Source organism: Trichosurus vulpecula, chromosome X (genome assembly GCF_011100635.1).
Source record: "Trichosurus vulpecula isolate mTriVul1 chromosome X, mTriVul1.pri, whole genome shotgun sequence".
NCBI classification, from domain to species: Eukaryota; Metazoa; Chordata; class Mammalia; order Diprotodontia; family Phalangeridae; genus Trichosurus; species Trichosurus vulpecula.
The window spans coordinates 6,915,099-6,933,116 of NC_050582.1; the positions used below are offsets into that span (position 1 = coordinate 6,915,099).

General features: G+C 46.6%; 1 protein-coding gene across 2 annotated transcripts in view; it reads right to left on the reverse strand.

Moving 5' to 3' along the window:
• Positions 1–12,950, reverse strand: part of KLHL13 (kelch like family member 13) — a 55,028-nt gene extending 42,078 nt beyond the window's left edge. The window contains exons 1-2 of one of the 2 annotated variants that reach the window (XM_036740298.1): positions 12,469–12,485; positions 10,841–10,953 (exon numbers count right to left, since the gene is read on the reverse strand). In XM_036740298.1, coding sequence (XP_036596193.1) covers positions 10,841–10,938 — 98 coding nt within the window. In that variant the 5' untranslated portion in view covers positions 10,939–10,953; positions 12,469–12,485. Of the gene's footprint in view, positions 1–10,840; positions 10,954–12,468 lie in introns of both variants that reach the window. The other variant, XM_036740299.1, reaches the window with a different exon arrangement.
• Positions 12,951–18,018: the final 5,068 nt, after the last annotated feature.

Here is an 18,018-nt window from a genome sequence, read left to right on the forward strand (position 1 = left end):
CTAAACATTCCTCCACAAAGTAGATCCATCCCACCTGGCTAATCTCCCATGAAGCCCTTTCATCAGAAAGAGAACCATAACTGTATTCACTGACAAAAGAAGGCTCCATGGACAAGTGACTGGATTTTCCAATAAGAAATGCTGATGAATATTAGAGACTGGCCTTGTACTTCACAGAGATTAGCAGCCTAACACAGGAAAAGATCCAGGTCTCCCTCCATCTTGACTTGAAATAGCATACAAGACTAATGAGATGAATGGGAGGAAAAAATCATCTCCTAGTTCTGAAATGATCTACTCACCTTCATCACACAATTCCAAATCATCTTAGTTGAACTGAAATTGGAAGAGATAAATTAGTAAATCACATCATCACATTACTATCTCTGGGCCAGAATACCTTCAAGGTTGGACCAACTGATGAGTGCTTTATTCAAGAAAGCCATGTTTCCTACCAATCTCCCCTCCCCCTTCAAACAGTACTTTATTTTTTCTTTCTTATTAGTACCATTTTCCCCAACTCTCAAACGCAACCTCCCTAAATTATAGCGGGATTGTCATCTGCATTGGGGAGGGAAGAATCACAGAGCTGGATAAAGAATCCAAGGCCAGTAAGGAAAAGAGGCAGGGTCTGAATTGGGGTCCTCCTGGCTTACAAGGCTGGCCCTCTCTCAGCTGCCTCTCAAAGAACTGTCCAGGACAACACATGCTAATAACAGGAAAGAGAGCTCTACCGAAAAGGGAGGCATGCTGTTCAACTCTAACGGCTCCATCACAATGGTGTGTGCTTAGTGGACGATGAAACTACTTGATGGTATTTTGATATCTGACACATGGACACCATCCCAGTCTTGAGCTTTTAGAGACTTTTCATTTGTAAAGTAAAAGGGATAATGGATCCTGGTACCGTTATCTTCTTATTCAGTCCCCAGGGGCTCTTCCCAAAGCAAAGCTCTCTCCACACCCCCTCTCCAACTCAGAAGTCTTCAGTGGTATCCTGCACCCATAGAATAACATACAAACTCTCCAGTTTAGCACCAAAAGCCTCCTGCAATTTGGCTCCCGCCTACCTGTGCAAGCTCACCCCATTGGATCCATTGGATCAGTCCATTCTGGCCAAATGGCCATGCCTGTGCACAAGTGAATGTATGACTAAGCATTAAGTGGCTCTCATGTCTAAAATACATTCTCTCTTCCTCTTTATCTCTTACAAGAATGATAATAATAATAGCAGGTCACACTTACACAGCACTCTAAAGTATGGAAAATTCTTTGTAAATATCATCTCATTCTATCTTCTGCACAGCCCTGAGAGGCAGGTGCTAACTAAGGGAATTCAAATAGCAGGTGGTGAGCAGGCTGCACACCATCTTGGGGAAGGGAGAGAGAAAAAAGGTGGGACTCAGAACCTTATAAAAGTGAGTGTTGAAAAGTATCTTTACATGTAATTGGAAAAAAATAAAATGCTATTAAGTGGGGGGGGGGATAAACATGAATAAACAATCATAAGGGATTAAAAAATAGCAAGTGGTAGTTGGAATTGAGTGAACCACACTGACTCCATCTTGTGACTCACTTGTGGATCTAGCTTAGTTGCTTTTCATTCAGTTATGGGTCTAGCTCAATTTCTGTCTTGTGAGAAAATTATATTCAATGATGGGAATTGTGAGAAAACTTTACTGCATTGTTAGAACCCAGCCCTGTGTGGCTGGGAAGCTGGGCCACCTCTTCTTCTGTTTAGAGACCCTTAAACAAGGACCTCAGCTATGCGGACCAGAACCCCAGTCAGATCCAAAGATCGATGCGAGAAGTTTTCCCACAATTGTACATCTCGAGCAGCCCACATGACTGCAAACTGGCACCATACCATACTGATCCATCGACTATTGTTTCCAGGTGCCATGGACTGAACACAGACACCTGGGGGAAATGGGACACCCCCTTTTCTCTGATTTCAGGGAACTGCACCTGTTCACTCTCCCCCTCCCAATGTGGAAAGTCCCCAATATTTCCTCGTGCTTCATTGTTTTCTTTTAATTTATTGATCTTATTTGATTGTTTTTAATGCATAAAGATCAGTCTCCCTCTGTATTCAGGGTCCAGAGCCAAGCTGAGGAGGCATGTACTGCTTAATAAATCGATATGTTCAGAAGCTCTAGCCTTTGCTTCCTCAGTCATTTCATCTTTCACATACCACATATCATTATCTCTATTTTACAGATGAGGAAACTGAGGGTGGACAGAGTTTAAATGATTTGCCCAGGGTCACACAGCTAGTGTTTGGGACTGGATCTGAACTCAGGTCTTCCTGACTCCAGACTAGCACTCTATCCACTTTGCCATCTAACTGGCCTTGTACCACCTAGCTTCCTTCAGAGCACAGCTGAGGTACCAACTCCCATGTGAGGGTGCCCTCTGCCCTCAGTCATTAGTGAGGTATCACTCTTGAAAATGTTCTATATCACTTTATATGTGCATTTTATTCATTTATCTTTGTACCTATTATTTCCCCCTAGTAGAACATAAGCATCCTGAGGACAGGGACACTGAGCGTCGGACCAGGCTTTTCATGAATATTTGTTGAATTGAACCGGCCAAGTTGGAATGCCTTCCAAGAGCTGTGGCCAGGAGGATGAAGGCCTCACGATTTTGCCTCACCAAGACTGGCTCACTGTTAGACTGGACAAGAAGACTCACAAAAAACATGAGAGCTGTCTTCAGGTGTGTGAAGGGCTGTCTCATAGAAGAGGGACTTCATTTGCTCTGAATGAAGAGCTAGGACAAGTTGCAAAGAGGCAGATTTGGGCTTCACAAGGTAGGAGCTTCCCACCGCTAGACATCTTCTAGTAAAGGCTATTTGGCCACTGATTTGAAATGCCACTGAGGACACTTCTGCTCAGGCATATGTGGGAAAAAAGGCCACTAAAGCCCTTCCCACTGTGATCTTGGCTATGCAACATAAACTGGAATAAATCATTTGAACCCTCGGAATCTCAGTCTTCTCATCGATAAAATAGAGATAAGAAAAGCCGCTCTGCCCACCCTATAGGGTCATCATGTTCTCTACCTCTGTAAATGGTCATGCCTCTTATTTTGGTCTAGAACATCTGGAAGTCTTAGAATGCTAAACTGTAGTCAAATGTGGTCATACTCATGGATGCTGACTTCATGCCAGTAGGTAAATGTTATTCTCCCTGTAATTAAAAACTCTAGGTAATTCTATTTTTACTCAAGCTCCCATCAGATGTGCTGGCACCAAATTCTTGGTTCCTCGAAGGTGAGAGCCATGCACTCATGTACTATATATAATGCACTCAGCAACCTCTGATTGCTCCAAGGATACCAGCAAATTGAGCTTCAATGGTATGATTTTCTATCATTTGTAACACCACCATCCACACTGGAAAATCTAATGCCTCTCTCCAACCCTACATCTTGTCTCATCCATCTAGCTCAGGCCCATTTTTCTGCCGCAATATTTTCACCATGCTCCTGATTCCATTATCAACACTTCCAACATACAGGAAATAGAATGTTACTTAACTAGAGACTTTTTTGCTTCATTTTCATAGCAATTAATAAAACCCCTTGATTTTCTCTGAGTTGATAGTATAGCTCAGCAAGTGTGGATGGAGGTTTGACAATGTACAATGCCCCAATATGCTGATGATTTAGCATGCTGTCCATCACACGTACTTGGAAGACTCAAAGGCAGAGATGGGACTAACCTGAAGAAATACATTAACTGCCAAAAGGGGGCAGAAAAGCACCTGAAAGTCCAATGAGTGCAACAGTGAATTTGTCTGAGCAAAGTCTATAATCAGACACAAGAAACCCAGAGCCAGGAAGTGGCCTCAGAGTGCATCTACTCCGACACATCCCTGGGCAGGCCTGTCCATAGAATATAGCCAGTAAGTGCTCAGCCAGTCTCTGCTCATGGAGCTCTAAGAAGGGGAAAGCTCCCACTTCCTGAAGCAAGACTTTCCATTATGGAAGAGCTACAATTACTAGGAAGCCTTTCCTTATATCGAGCAAAACAACTTGTTTCTCAGTTTTCAACTCACTGGCCCCAGCTCTGGCTCAATATATACTAAATCTAAGCCCTCCTACACCTGACAAGTTTTCAATTCCTTGGAAATGAGCCCAAATGTAAGTAAAAAGAAAGAAGACCTTGCACCAACTGCCTTGAAAGCCCATCTCTGAAGCTAAGCCCCACTTGCCTCAGGTGTCATAGAGTGAGGGGGCCATTCAACTTCGATCAGAAGCAGATCGGGCAGCTGAGGCTGACTCCAGGAGGAGCAAAAGTCATCCAGAAACTGGCAAGTGCTTGACATTTTAAAGACCCAGCTACTAAATCGTGCTATCATGACCTCTAGGAAAACATTCCAAATTTGCCTAAAGTGTCATAAATGAGCTTCTCAATAAACTCACAAATGATCATGCTTTAGTTTTTGGCCCTATGTAGTTTAGGGAAAACAAGCTAAAGTTGATTTTGCCCGTCTTTTAGGCTCTCTTGATTCTAAATTTGAGTCAGGACCCTCAAATGCTTGGTGACCATGATGGTCCACGATGAGATGGATACTGGGGAATCCCAGGGCTCTTCTTTCTCCTGGGGCAAATTTCCCCTTGAAGTAACCAGAAGCTACATTCAAGTAAGGAACCAAACAATCCAGAGAAAAAGCTGATTGATTTTCTTTTAATGTGAAGGTCTCAAAAACACTAAGTTTTCTGTTTCACAAATACCAACTCCAAGAAGCCCGAACACTCATGGACACACAGCTGGTGCTATTTTCTATTCCGTTATTTTCCAGGGCTTCAGTGCTAAGAGCTTTTCAAGAACCTACAAATTGGATTGTTGGAGAATATAACTCTTATTTGCCAGGTTTCAGGCTTGGAAGATTGCAAATGGCAAGAACATCAACTTGGAGAGATATGCATCAAGCAATTTATGCAGGTGGGAAACCTGGGTCCTACATGCACCTCCCCCACTGGGCACACGGGCTCAGGGGAAGGCCCAATGTTGCCATGTCTCCACTTGCCTTACCTAGATTAAATGAATAGGATCTCCTTCACCGAAGACATTCAAGAGACTGAAAAATAGCTACCATCATGAGGAAGAGAACAGTAAGTCCTCTGGAAGGAACCACCCAATCCAAGAATTGATTATTATGTCATTATTAATATTCAAAGATTTATAAATGATCTCCAAGTCCAAGCATAAAGGTAAATTTTTGTGTATATATGTGTATGTGTAATATGTGTAAATTTTTAATGTAAATATGTATAAATTTTTAAAAATTTTAATTCTGCCATTTGTGTTCAAACAATGGCACAAGGGCAGGATGGGGGAAGATATAACTAGAAAACAATTTATGTGAAATACACCAAAGGGTCTGAGGGGACCACAAGTATGACATGAGCCAACAATGGCTGCTAGAAAAATCAGCATTCCAAAGAAGAGTGATTCTAATCTCCCTGTACCCTGTACTGGTCAGATAACATCTGGGGTATCAGGCTCATTTCCAGTTATCATGTTATAGGACTATAGGACGGATCCTGACAAACTGATGCTTATCCCACCAAGTTGGTGCATATCCTAATCTGGTGACCAGAGGGAATCCAGGTCACATGATGATAGGTTCAGGTAACTAAGAATGTTTAGCCTGGGGAAGGAAAGACTTAGTAAGGCCTCAAAATTGCTATCAGTTCTAAAAAATACATAGAAAACTGCTAAGCCAACATGAAATTTCAGGGGACAAACTAAGGCCAGTGAGTGTCCACTTCAAGGATTAATTAAAGGGCTACAGTTTTATGTTCAAAATGAGGAAAAACTCTCTAACAATTACTGGTATCCCCAAACAGAGTGAGTTGCCTTGAGAGGTAGTGAGCTCCCTATTACTAGAGCTATTCAGGCAGAATATAGATGCCCATGGATCAGGGGTGAAATAAAGAAGGACTTCAGGGGTGAGGGGGTACTGCAGAGGTTGGATTAGAGCAGCCTTTCCCAAATGATGGGAATTTTGACTGGTCCATAAAACCTTTGCTACAGCCCCTTCAAACTTAAAAAAAATGACTATTCCTCCCAGCTCTGGCTCCCTGACGTTAGGAGGAGCAAAGTGAAAGGGGGAGGGTCAGCTGCTCACTGGGATGAAGCTGCCTAGGTCAGAGCAATCTACGAGACACAATTTTGCTATTTTCACATGCACAGGATGGTTTGGCTTAGAAAATGCTGGACTAGACAAGCTCCCATCCCTTGTGGCTCTGAGAATCCAGGTCTTACCACAGATATTCACCCAAAACTGGGCCAAAAACGATTGCAAACTTGGGCTAAATGACCTGCATTCATAAGCTATTTTCCCACATCATACATACATCTTCACTGGTATATGTGAAGAGAGTTAAAGCCAACAAAAGTAAGCCTGCTCCAAGCTTTCGGATATATAGCATGTTGGGAAAATACTCATCCTTTACTGCCCCGAGTTTTGTTTTGGTTTCTCCCCAATACTTATATGCACAATTCCACATCTTCAAGTACTATTTGCCATCACTAATTTGCTATCATTGTGAAATGTATTTTACTAAATACGTTAGTAGATGGGGCAATACAAGAAAAGGCTTCTAAAATTATGAAAATCAGAAAGCAAAAAGGCTTCAGGGACAAAACACAGGAAGCCAACTTTTTTTTTAAATCTACTTTTCGGTTTCTTCTTTTTTAATGCCCACCCAAGGAAGAAGAAGCATTTCTGCAGACAGTAGAGTTCTCCTTTTCCCAGGAACAATTTGGCATTCTGTGCTGGGCAAAGAGAAGTTCTGAGTTCTACCAACCCAATCACAGCAACTTTCTCAATATTCGTCTATGGGATAACTGGGGCTTGGGAGAAAATCTGGGCTTCCATTTGCAAGCATTAATGTAACAAGGCTTTCCAAAAGGAAAGCAACCGAACACTGAGGATCAAAGGAGACAATGTCTTCTTTAATGACATTCATTAAAGCCGTGGTCACAAACATTGTTTTAGAAAAGTCACACTGGGAGAGTGGTATCTGATTGCTTCAATCTTCCATTTCATCATTTCCAGGACATTGTTTCAGGCTTGGGAGAAGTGACTATCATCGTTATCATTGTCATCATCATCTTCATCTCTTTCATGTTTGCCAAACACTTTGCATAGCTCGTCTCATGCAGTCGCTGGTTTTCCCCAGTTCATTACCCCTTCCCCTCTATTCTCTGCCCCTAAAAGGTAAAACCTTGAGAAGAGGATACAAATCATTGTTTTCATCACATATCCTCAGTCTCCCACAATGGCTAGTATTAGCGCAATGTTTGGTGCAAGCTGCCAAGATCCGAGGAAGGAGCCACCTGAGGTGTGAACACACCTCCAGTTTCCCCGAATGGACGTTTCTTGAATGACCTGTGAAATCCAACTGTTCCCACCTGTGGAAAAAAGCCTCTCCTTTTGGGATTTGTTTACATGGAACACTAGCTAGCCCCCCCCCCAAGGTAAAGCTGGACACCAATTAATCTGCCGATGGGCAGTCGCTGTAACAAATGCACAGGCACTGTCAACATGTGATCCCTCCTTTTCAGGCGGATTGCCTTGCATTGCATGGTTTGGGGAACAGAAGTGAAAGCAGGGCTATAGCTAACAAGATCCAAACTGAGGCTTTAGGGATGAGTCCATCCAGAGCTCCCCCATCTTATCTCCTCAGAATTTTATGGAGTCAGTTCTGTCCCCCATTCCCCATCCCAACATTTGGTTGAAGAAGTGTTCAAGGTACACAAGATGAACAGGCATTTATTTCCCTTCCTTTCAGTTCTCAATGAGGCAAATGTCATTTAGCAAGGCCAACAGTTGAGCTCCTTAAAGGGGTGGAGAACTTACTGAAAATCTCAAACCCAGAAAACAAGGACAAAGCACCTAGACTCTAAAGCCAGAAAGCCCAGGTCTGTCTCCATTTTGATTGAGCCTTGGCCCTCAATAGAACACTGGCCACTGTCACTTTCGCTGCCAAGGCATGACCACCAGGGTACTGGGCCCACTGGAGAGAAGCAGCACCCATCCTGGACAGGCAGACACTTGCTGAACAGGCTTTCCATTTGGTTTCCAGGCTTCAGGAGCTATTCTATCACTGCAAATTACTTTTAATGAAGCTAAGAAACCCTCATACTGACATTTCCAAAGCACAGCCTTTGAGAACATGCAAGATGTACCTTAAGCAAGAGTTCTAGAAATGTCGAGGACACCGCAAAAGGTTCCCCCCACCCCACCCCCATCTAAGGAACTCAAGTAGATGCTAATGTGGTCTAAGGGGGAAAAACAGGTATAGCACAAAGGCTCTCTTGGTTTTTCCTCCGTGGCATCTTGCAGAAGAACACAAACATATCTAACTTTATATGGACACTCATTTACGTGTGATTATTGCACATGTTTGAAACCTATTATTTCACAACCTGCCAATGTATTCTTCCTGTGGCCAAAGTTCCATCTTTTCAATTGTAGTACAAAATCTTCAGACTCCAAAGCCCCAAAGACTGGGCAGCTTCACATCTGCTTGGTACCGCACCAATGGAGTAGGACCGTTCAATGGAATCACACTGGACTCTGGGCATGGTAACTAGCATGTATGTACCCTGCCTAGGAAAGGATATACTGCTACCAGGTCATTTTCTCTGACAAGCTCATGAGTTTCAAAGGAGCTATGGGCACACAACTGCTAAGAAAGAAGCGATTTTTGTCCAGGCATCACAATGAACTTTGTTCATTGAGTATTTGTGACAAAAAACTAAAGCACTTAGTTTAAAAACCTGGATGAGCTTTAGGCTCGATTTCCCAGGCTTTCTATACTGCGTCTGCAAATATAAAAGCCTTCTGTACATTTCTATGCAAAGAAGACAGATGTGCCAACTGACTAAGAGAGTCCACTGCCATGGCCAAGTGCTCTTGGGTAACGGGAGACATGCAATTACATTTGACATTCTACAGATGTGCCCCCCCCCCCCATGCGCAGCATCGGTATACAGGAGCTGGACTATTTCTCTAGGCTCTGCAGCCTAAGCCGATTCCCTCATATCCCCAGGGCAAAGAGGTTGATGCTTAAGCAAACCAGGGAATGCACAGAAAGATGCTGCATTTAGTTGGACCCAACCAGGCAAGTAATACAAAAAGCACAATAAGATGTTTTTAACTGCTGTTTTTGTCAAAACTGGCAAGAGTGTTGTTAAAAAAAAAAAGGCTGCCAATTTCATTTTTGGAGTAGTGACACAGGAATTAGAAATCCTGACTATCTTTCATCAGATGAAATCAGAATCGCTGATTTTCATGCCTTCTGTTCAATTTGGCCCTCCAGAGGGGTTCACCTTTGGCCTGCCCCTGCCACTTTGGAACAACCACATCTGATTAGCTCAGGGGTTCCCTGCGTGCCCACACACACACACACACACACTTCGAGGACATTTCAAACCCTCACCAACCTGTCACTTTCCTCTTTTCCCACCACATTCCAATAACTATGGGGTTATTTTTCCATCAATGGGGCTCATCATTTTAGGTAGAAAGCAAAATCGTTTTCACATATGCTTAGATGGAATAACTTGAAATATCTCCGAGACAAAATATGAGTAATAATCTGCTAAGGAAAAGCTGAGAGAAGCTGGGACCAGCAAGCCTGCCAAGTGACACCAATTCCCTGCTTCCTAGACCCCAAGGGGGCACCTGCAAGACTGAAAAGCCCAAACCCAGCCGAGCTGAGCATCGGCAGCGGTGGTGGCGGCGGCAGCTGAAGGGCTTCAAAGCATCCCTCACAATCAGGATATCACTGGGCACCCACAACCCCAAGAAGAGAAAAACTAAGTGAGAAAGAAGCAAAATGAAGCTGCAAAACAAAAGCCTCCACTCCTCGAGCTGACGCTCTTCCTTGACTAGACAGTGGGCACGGACATTCGAAACAGCAGCCGCAAATATGACCGAGCTTTAAATCCAAAGCCTTCTTTGTACTGAAGGAAGAAAAATGTAAAAAAGGCAAGCTTCCCACCCCCTCCTCCACCTAAAAAAAGGGCTCATGTACAGGACGGGAAAAGAACAGTTGATTACACTTCCTGGATTTTCTTTTTGCAGGCACAGCTTTGTGAATGAAACTCACGAAACCAATATTTTAATAAAAAAAAAATACTCCAGCAAGCTATCCCCAAACACTCAGGCACATGTTTATTTCAAATCTATTTGGTAAACAGACGTTTATGCAGCAGGTATATAGACACACCACAACGACACAGCTGTGTAGATATAGAACACAAATGCCCCAACCTTGCAACTCGAGGCTTTGAGCTTCATTATTGCAAATAGAGAAAACTTTAAAAGCTGCACCACAGAAGAGCAGGCTCTGGAAAATGCCTCTCCTATGCTACTATACACTGGTGGAACGCTCACTCTCTCCCAATCCACGGAGACACTTGCCAGAGATTGTTAAATGCCCCGAAACTAGCAGGCATCTGGAAAATAGAGCATTAGACTAAGATGAGGCAGCAGTCGCTTCAGGACAGACATGGCCCCAAAAAGTCACAAAGGGGGTCCTGGATCTTCAGAACCCCAATCCAGCTTGCCAATCAACGAGAAATAGTGCAAAACCACTTCCTATTAGGTGTCTTTGCATTTGACCATTATGAGAAAACATTCATCACTTAGAAAGTTCAAGTTGCAGAAGCCAGGTTGTGGAGGCGAAGCCCACATAGGAAGAATGTGCCCATGCCAATGTCACTGGAGACAGAGAACGTGGCATTTCGGGCACGGGGTAGCCTGTCTCAGGAAAGAAATCCCACCTCAAGAGCCTGTTTGCTCTCACTTACATGTATGCTGGTGAAAGTGGCGATGACCTGGAGGTTTTAAGCACAGGAACTGGGAATTTCCAGATAGCAGGAGAGCTCGTTTTCCATTTCAAAGGCATGTTGTCACCACGGTACTACAATAACAGTAAACAGTGTTTCCATAACATACCACCAACTAGCTAGCCCTTCTTTTCCCCCTGCCACAGCAGAGCCCGAGGTGGCGGCGGCGGCTGCTGCTGCTGCTGCTGCTGCTCCTGCTGCTGTTCCTCCGAACCAGCCAAAGATGCTGCCGGTGCCCTCAAACCGTAGCTCTCCACCGGAAAAAGAGGGCTTCGAGGCACTGCCTGGCCCCTATGCTACTCCAAGGAGGCTAGCCTCCGACCTCCACAACAATGCCACCTCAGTAGGGAGACAGTGACAGCAGGAGGTAGAGAAATGCCTTCGGGGAGCTCACAATGCAGCTTTAGTTAAGAAAAGCAGCCGGGGCTCAGGATTCACCCTGGCTCGGCTGGGCTACCACCGGGCAAAGCTGCCAATGCCATGGCTGTGCCTTGGCAGGAGAGCTCTGGCTAGCCTCTGCTCTATACCTCTTAACCTGATTTCTGACCAATAGAGGCAGGAAAAAAAAAAGCAGGATAGAAATGGGACTGTAGCCGAAAAGGAAGCCACACACCTACCTACTCAGAATACACTTGTCATCCTCTGAACAGTCTTCCTTGGAGCTGCAACAATACAAGTGGGCTAGTAAGCTCAGCATAGCCTTGGGCCACTGCTAGGGCAGCTGAGCCGGGCTGGGCAGGGCTGGGCAGGGCTGATCGGGGCCACTAAATGCAGCAGCAGCTGCCTGGGAGCCTCGTATGTGAGCTCTGAACAAGCACCCGCCTGGCTATGCCATTAAGGAGAGCGCCCAGCGCCCCGGCGCCCGTCCTTCACATCCATTGTGCGACCAAGGCCAAGTACGGGCAACCCCCCCTCCCCCAGACGGCTGCCCAAGCCTGCATGGCGTGTCCATCCGGCCGGGGTCTCTCCTTCACCTAGGCTGATCCCCAGGCAGGATGAGCCCCTGCGCCGGCATTTAACAACATCTGGGGCAGTCCCCCGGACCTCCCTCCCTCCCTCCCCCTCCCTTCCCCCCTCCCCACCTGCCTGTCTACCTCCTGCAGCACGGCAGCAGCAGCAGCAGCAGCAGACCCGAGCTCTGCTCCTAATACCCTAATAATCAGGGACCCTGCCCAATTCCACCGGCAATCCCCCTTCCCCTCACAACAACCCCCCACCCCCACCCCAGCTCACGAATCACTGCAGCCTGCCTGAAGTATAGAGGAAGGGGAGATGGGGGGAGTCCACCCGGCAGGCAGCCGCTGCCCTCGAGCAGGTGTCCGCCAGGCAGGGAGGGCAGGGCACAGGGATTGAGAGAGGGCAGGAGGCAGGACAGGCAGGGCGGGGGTGGGGGGGGCGGGGAGGAGGGCAGGGAAGGAGGGGAGGGGGCAGGCAGGGCAGGGAGGAGAGGAGGAGGGAGGGGGCAGGGATAGAGAGAGGGCGGGAGGCAGGTAGGGCAAGAGGGAAGGAAAGAGGGAGGGCAGGAGGAAGGCAGGGCAGAGATGGAGGGAAGGAGCCGAAGGGGCAGGGAGCCGGGGCCAGCTGCTGACCTGCAAGGCAGGCTGGGCAGCAGCAGCAGCAGCAGCGGGCGGGGCGGGGGCAGCGGAGGGGGCAGCACAGAGAACAGCTCCTCTGGGGGCGGCTCCGCTCACTCGCTCCTCGCTGGCTCCGGCTGGGCTCGGGCTCCGGCTCAGGTTCCGGCTGCGCTCAGCTCAGCTCCCAAGGAGCGCCTGCCTGCCTACAGGAGGGGAACCCGGGTGCAAGGAGCGGGCCGCTGCTGTGGCCGCTGCCCGGCGGCCTGGGCCACTTGGTCGGCACACAGCTGCCCCGACAGAGAGCTGAGCAGCCCGCCTGCCCCGCCGCCGCCGCTGCTGCCACCTCTGGTGGTGCCGCCTCTGCCTCTGCTCCCGCTGCCGCCGCCGCCGCCGCTGCCGCTGCTGCCACTTCTAGTGGTGCCGCCTCTGCCGCCTCTGGTGGTGCCGCCTCTGCCAATGCTGCCGCCGCCGCTGCTGCCGCCACCGCCGCCAAGTGAGCTGAGCAGTGCAAGCCAAGCAGTGCCCGAGGACTGACAGGACCTCGTGTCCCCAGGGCTGCAGTCTTGAAGTCTTGCTTCCCTTCCCTGGCCTTCAATTTCCTCCTCAGTAAAGGGGTGGCATTGGCACGGATGACAGCTGAGGTCACTTCCAGCTCCAAGATCCCGTAGGCCTTCGGCACTTCGATGAGGCAGGGGCCCTAGGTATCATTGTCCCCACTGGCTGCTGGGATCAGACATTTAGAGCTGGAAGGCACTTTGGGAGGTCATCCAGTCCAAACCCCTTCTTTTACAGATGAGGAAACCGAGGTCTCCTTGCCCAAAGTCACCATAGCCAGTAAAGGGCAGAGCGAGCATGTGAACCCAAGGCTTCCTGGCTCCCACCCAAGGGTTCTCACCACTCTGCCAGGCGTGCCCCCCTACCGGCCTTCCTCTGCTCCTTTATGGCCCACACTAACACTCCAGCAAGTACCAGCTGGGAGCACAACAGTGTCAAATTCAAATCTGTAACCAAAAGGTAAAATTGTGCTTGCGGCTAAAATGGGCTTTTACTTACTTTCCCCAAATTATTTATGAGCTTAAGATGGAGCTAATTAGAGGGGGGAGGAGGAAGGGGAGGGGAAAAGGTTTTCTCATACACATTTTAAAGACACAGTTAAAGTGCTCACAAAGATGCTGATTTCCAAAATTTGAAGAGATCATTCCAAATTCCAGAAGTGCAGCTTGAAAATGTCTACAGTCATTACCCCATGACTCCCCCAAAAGGCAGCTGGCATGGCAGCATGAAGAAGGTCTAACGAAGGCCCTCCAACAAGAAAAACCAAGCTGGACTAGGAAATCTCCTTAATGCCAGGGCCATCCACTAACTAGTACTAGGAGGCAAGAGACAGGCCCATCTGCCACATTCAGATTCATTTTAATCTAATCCACAACACACACACACACACACACACACACACACACACACATACACACCTCCCAGAGAAAACAACAACAAAACCAGGCCCCTCAAAGGGGGAAATTCGATGGAAGAAGAACCCCTCTGGGCATCGGCCCCTCCCCTACCTATTAAAACCCTGGAAGGAACTGGGAGGGGGGAAAGCAAGAGCACCAATGGTATTCGAAAACACCATGCTCAAATGAAATCACAAGACTTCTTAAGGCACAGGATAATAAGATTTTGGAAAGGTGAAAAAAATCTAAGGCAGGAGAACAAAATTCTAGATTGTGGCCTGCATCTTCACAGCTTTGCTCCTTTGTGGCAGAAATGACTAGCTATTTTCAACGTTCACCACATAAATCTAACTCATTTACTGCTCGGGCCTGTTTTCAGCACACAATTCGGCAAACCTCTGCAAAATGAAAACCTCAAAGCTAAGAGCTCTCTTTGATGAAGCTTGTCCTTTAACACATGAGGAAACTGAGGCCCGGACAAGTGAGGTGCCCGCCCAGGCTGTCCAGTGCCCTTTCCAAGTGTGCACAGAACACTGGATTCTTCTCCAGGTCAGTGCAACCTTCCAGAGCAGTATTTACAAACACCAGGGTCCCCTGGACTGGAGGCTGAGCTGCCCTCAAAGCAGCCAAAGGGACACACTGTCTGAATTAGGGCAGAGCCAAGACTAGGGGAAAGTGAGGCAGGTAGCCACTCAAGGAAGGGCAGTGAAGGACACTAGTATTATTCAAAGGAGCCCAGAATTAGAGCTGGAAGTACCCTTGGAGTCCTCAGGTCCAACCTCCTCATTTTACCCGTAAGGCCCAGGGATGTTAAGAGATGTGCCCAAGAACACATGGGTTGTAAGTACCTGAATTAGGATTTGAACTCGGGTCTTCCTGACTCTAAGCCCAAAACTCTGTCTCTCAGAACTTTTTATGCTACAAAATGCTACTCTTTATGGCACACCAGCATTTTCTTTTTCTGTTCTGTCAGGCCCAGCACCACAGTGAAGTTGTGAAACCTTGGAGAAGCAGGCGCCAAGGCACAATTCTCAAACTTGACCTAAGGTGCACAATGGCTGGTCCTGGCTCCCAATGTTCATCTGGTTTTCCAAGAATCCCCACTACTCCCACCTCCTCTATGAGGTTATTGCATTCTGCCAGTTCTCAATGTCTGATCTTTCCCAAACCAATCATCTCAGACATGTTATCGTGGCCCACATAGGAATTGGCATTTCAAATGACAAATTCCTGAGAGTATTCTATAAGTATAACCAGATCAAACCTCTTTAGAAAGAGGTAGAGACAAAGATATAGTATCCCCCAACTCACCACAAACATTATTTTGCTTGTGAGGGTGCAAAGAAATAACTTCAGGAGTGGCCTTTGGCCAAGACTACTGGAGTAAGAGGCCAGGCTTAGTGAGGCAGAGCTTCTGATGGCATTGTAATTAGTGGATTTTCTTCCCTTGAACTAATGTATTCTATGTGACCCCTCTCATTTTCTTGGGCCAATCTCAATGGAATTTACTAAAGGAGGCCCAATTCCCTGGGTCCCCCGAAGCCTAGACTCCTCCTCAAGCATATAATACAGTTTGGACAATGCCAAGTTACAAACAGATCAATGCTGTTCTCCATGTTTGATAGCTTGTCTCCAAGTCAACTGTCAAGGAGACTGCTCTGTCCTACAGACAGTCACTTCAGTGGCTCCTCAGGGCAATTCTGCCCCCTCCAAACGTGGCCTTTGTGGCCTTCACTCTACCAACTGACTTAAGACTTCCTTCCATATAAGTTATTCATGTGATAAGGCCTTGTGGAAGTTCGGAAACTTTCATGTCCTATAACTAGCCTGTCTTCAATCTCACAGGTACGCCACATACTTGTCTAAGGGGCTCTTTCTTCTCGCAGTTTAAAGATAAACTTCAGCCTTGGTTGATGAGCCTTCACTCTAGTAGTTTAGATTGTGACCCACGTGCACAGTCTCTTGGCTCACATGACTCGCAGCCATCTCTCCTTCAGTTCCCTCGAGGAACCACCTGCTGCGATCAGGGCAAGGGAAGGGGAACCTAGGGGCATTAGAGGCGACCCAGCCTTCCCACTCATCAGCTGTTCTCCCTCATGCTCACTTTCCTTGCTAGTTAACCATGGCCTTAGAAACAGCGAGTTATCACTGGCTCCAATTTGGTGGTATCCCAGTCCCATGACATAGCATGGGGGTATCTGTGATCACAAGGCTTGGTTTCTGGAACCAAACAGGCCAGGAACAGTGGAGCACACTTTCCTCCTCCTTTAATACTTAAGACTGGCACAGGCCAGGAGCCTCCAGCCACAGTCCACAAACCAGATCCTGAGTGCCCAGCCTACTTCTAATTAAGAACACACACACATATGTGTGTGTATGTGTGTGTGTGTATATATATACATGTATGTGTGCATGCACGTATGTCAAAAACAAGCTGGGTGGACAGAGGCTCATACCAAGTGACTACGGGCCAGCCATGGAAAACCAGACAGCTCTTACTATCATGATTTCACCACCGCAGACTATAAATGACAAGGAAACGCCAAAGAATGCATTAGGAAACCCAACTGTTTTCAGATATTTGAATTTTCTGAAGGTGTTTAATACAGAAAGGGAAAAGTGAAGGAATTGAGCAATTTAATTAATTCACAGTTATTAAGTGCCTACTGCATACAGATTCCTGCTGTAGGCACGGGAATAGGGAGATGAAAAATAGGACTGTCCCTTCCCAGAGGGAGAGTAAGGGGGGCGGGGGACAGACATACACATAACTATAATGTGAATGAGAATGGGAAGTGGCAAAGGAAAGGTGGGAATTAAGCAAATCTTATGAAGAAAACATAAAAACATACAAAAATCATACAAAATATGAAGTATTAACTATCCAAATAAGTGCTACCTAAAATACACTTGTTACCCAAATGATTCTTACATGATAATCTGGCTTCCATACCAACTTTCAATGCTTGATCCAAAAAAGTCATTGCTGGTTTGATGTCACCTTGGAAGGCGGTCTGCAGTGGAGTGCCCCAGGGATCTGTGCTCATTTCAGTCAATGACTTGGCCAAAGGTATAGTTGGCATCCTCATCAAATCCAAGGCTACCATGAAGCTGAGAAGTGGCAGTAACACCCTGGGTCAAAGGTCAGTCAGCACCATTCTCAGAAGATCTTCGAGTGTAGGCTAGATGTCAGACCACTCTTCCGGTATGTTGTGGAGGGGATGCTGGTGGGATGGCCCCATGGGGCCCTACCAGCTCAAAGATGCAGTGAATCACCAGCCCAACCTAAGTGAATGGAATCACTCACCACCCAAAGTAGCAACGGCTCTGCTAGGTCTATCCTATCTTCTTCTCATGTTCCTTTTCTACCTGGGAAGTTTTGTTAACCCCGTGACAGCACAGCCTCCCTGAGGAAAAGAGGTAGGCAAAGCTTCTGGCCACAAGTGACCTTTACCAGAACTCCACCGCATAGGTGCCCCTCAGACTCCACAAAAAGAGCCTGGTGTTGGGTTTGCTCAGACAGAGCACATTCAAGGGCACACCACATTGATAATGTAGATGGATCAGTAAAGAATATGAAAGACAAAGAAGTTAAAGGGTTAAACCTTGTAAAATCAAAAGGTTCTCTTTGGCTATGGCAAAAGAGGGGGAGGGGAACGGGTATCTATTTACTTCTTATAAAAAACAGTCCAGTGGATACATGTGACTTATGAGAGGAACTTGGCATTGGATTCCTTCCTTTCTGAATTTTTCACAAGATAATCAATCAGAAAATGAGCTGGGGTTGTGCAAGGAGAACAACCATCTAGGGCACAATATACAATAGGGGTGCAAAGGTGGGGTTTCCTTTTAATGACTTTTTGTAAGTGACCAGATCTTCCATGCCTGAAAATTCTACTTCCCTCTACTCTCTCTACTTTCCACGATTATTTTGAACTAAGTCAATTTATATGTCTTCCAGTGAGAGCTCAGAGCCTTTGAGGGCCTCACTGGGGGCTAGATTTGCAATCCTCACCTAGGATGTACAGATGCCTTGTCCCACCTCTGTTTCAGAGGAGGAACCCTCTTATTGGGATCAAAATGGCAATTTTCAACTGTCTGAAACATAAGAATT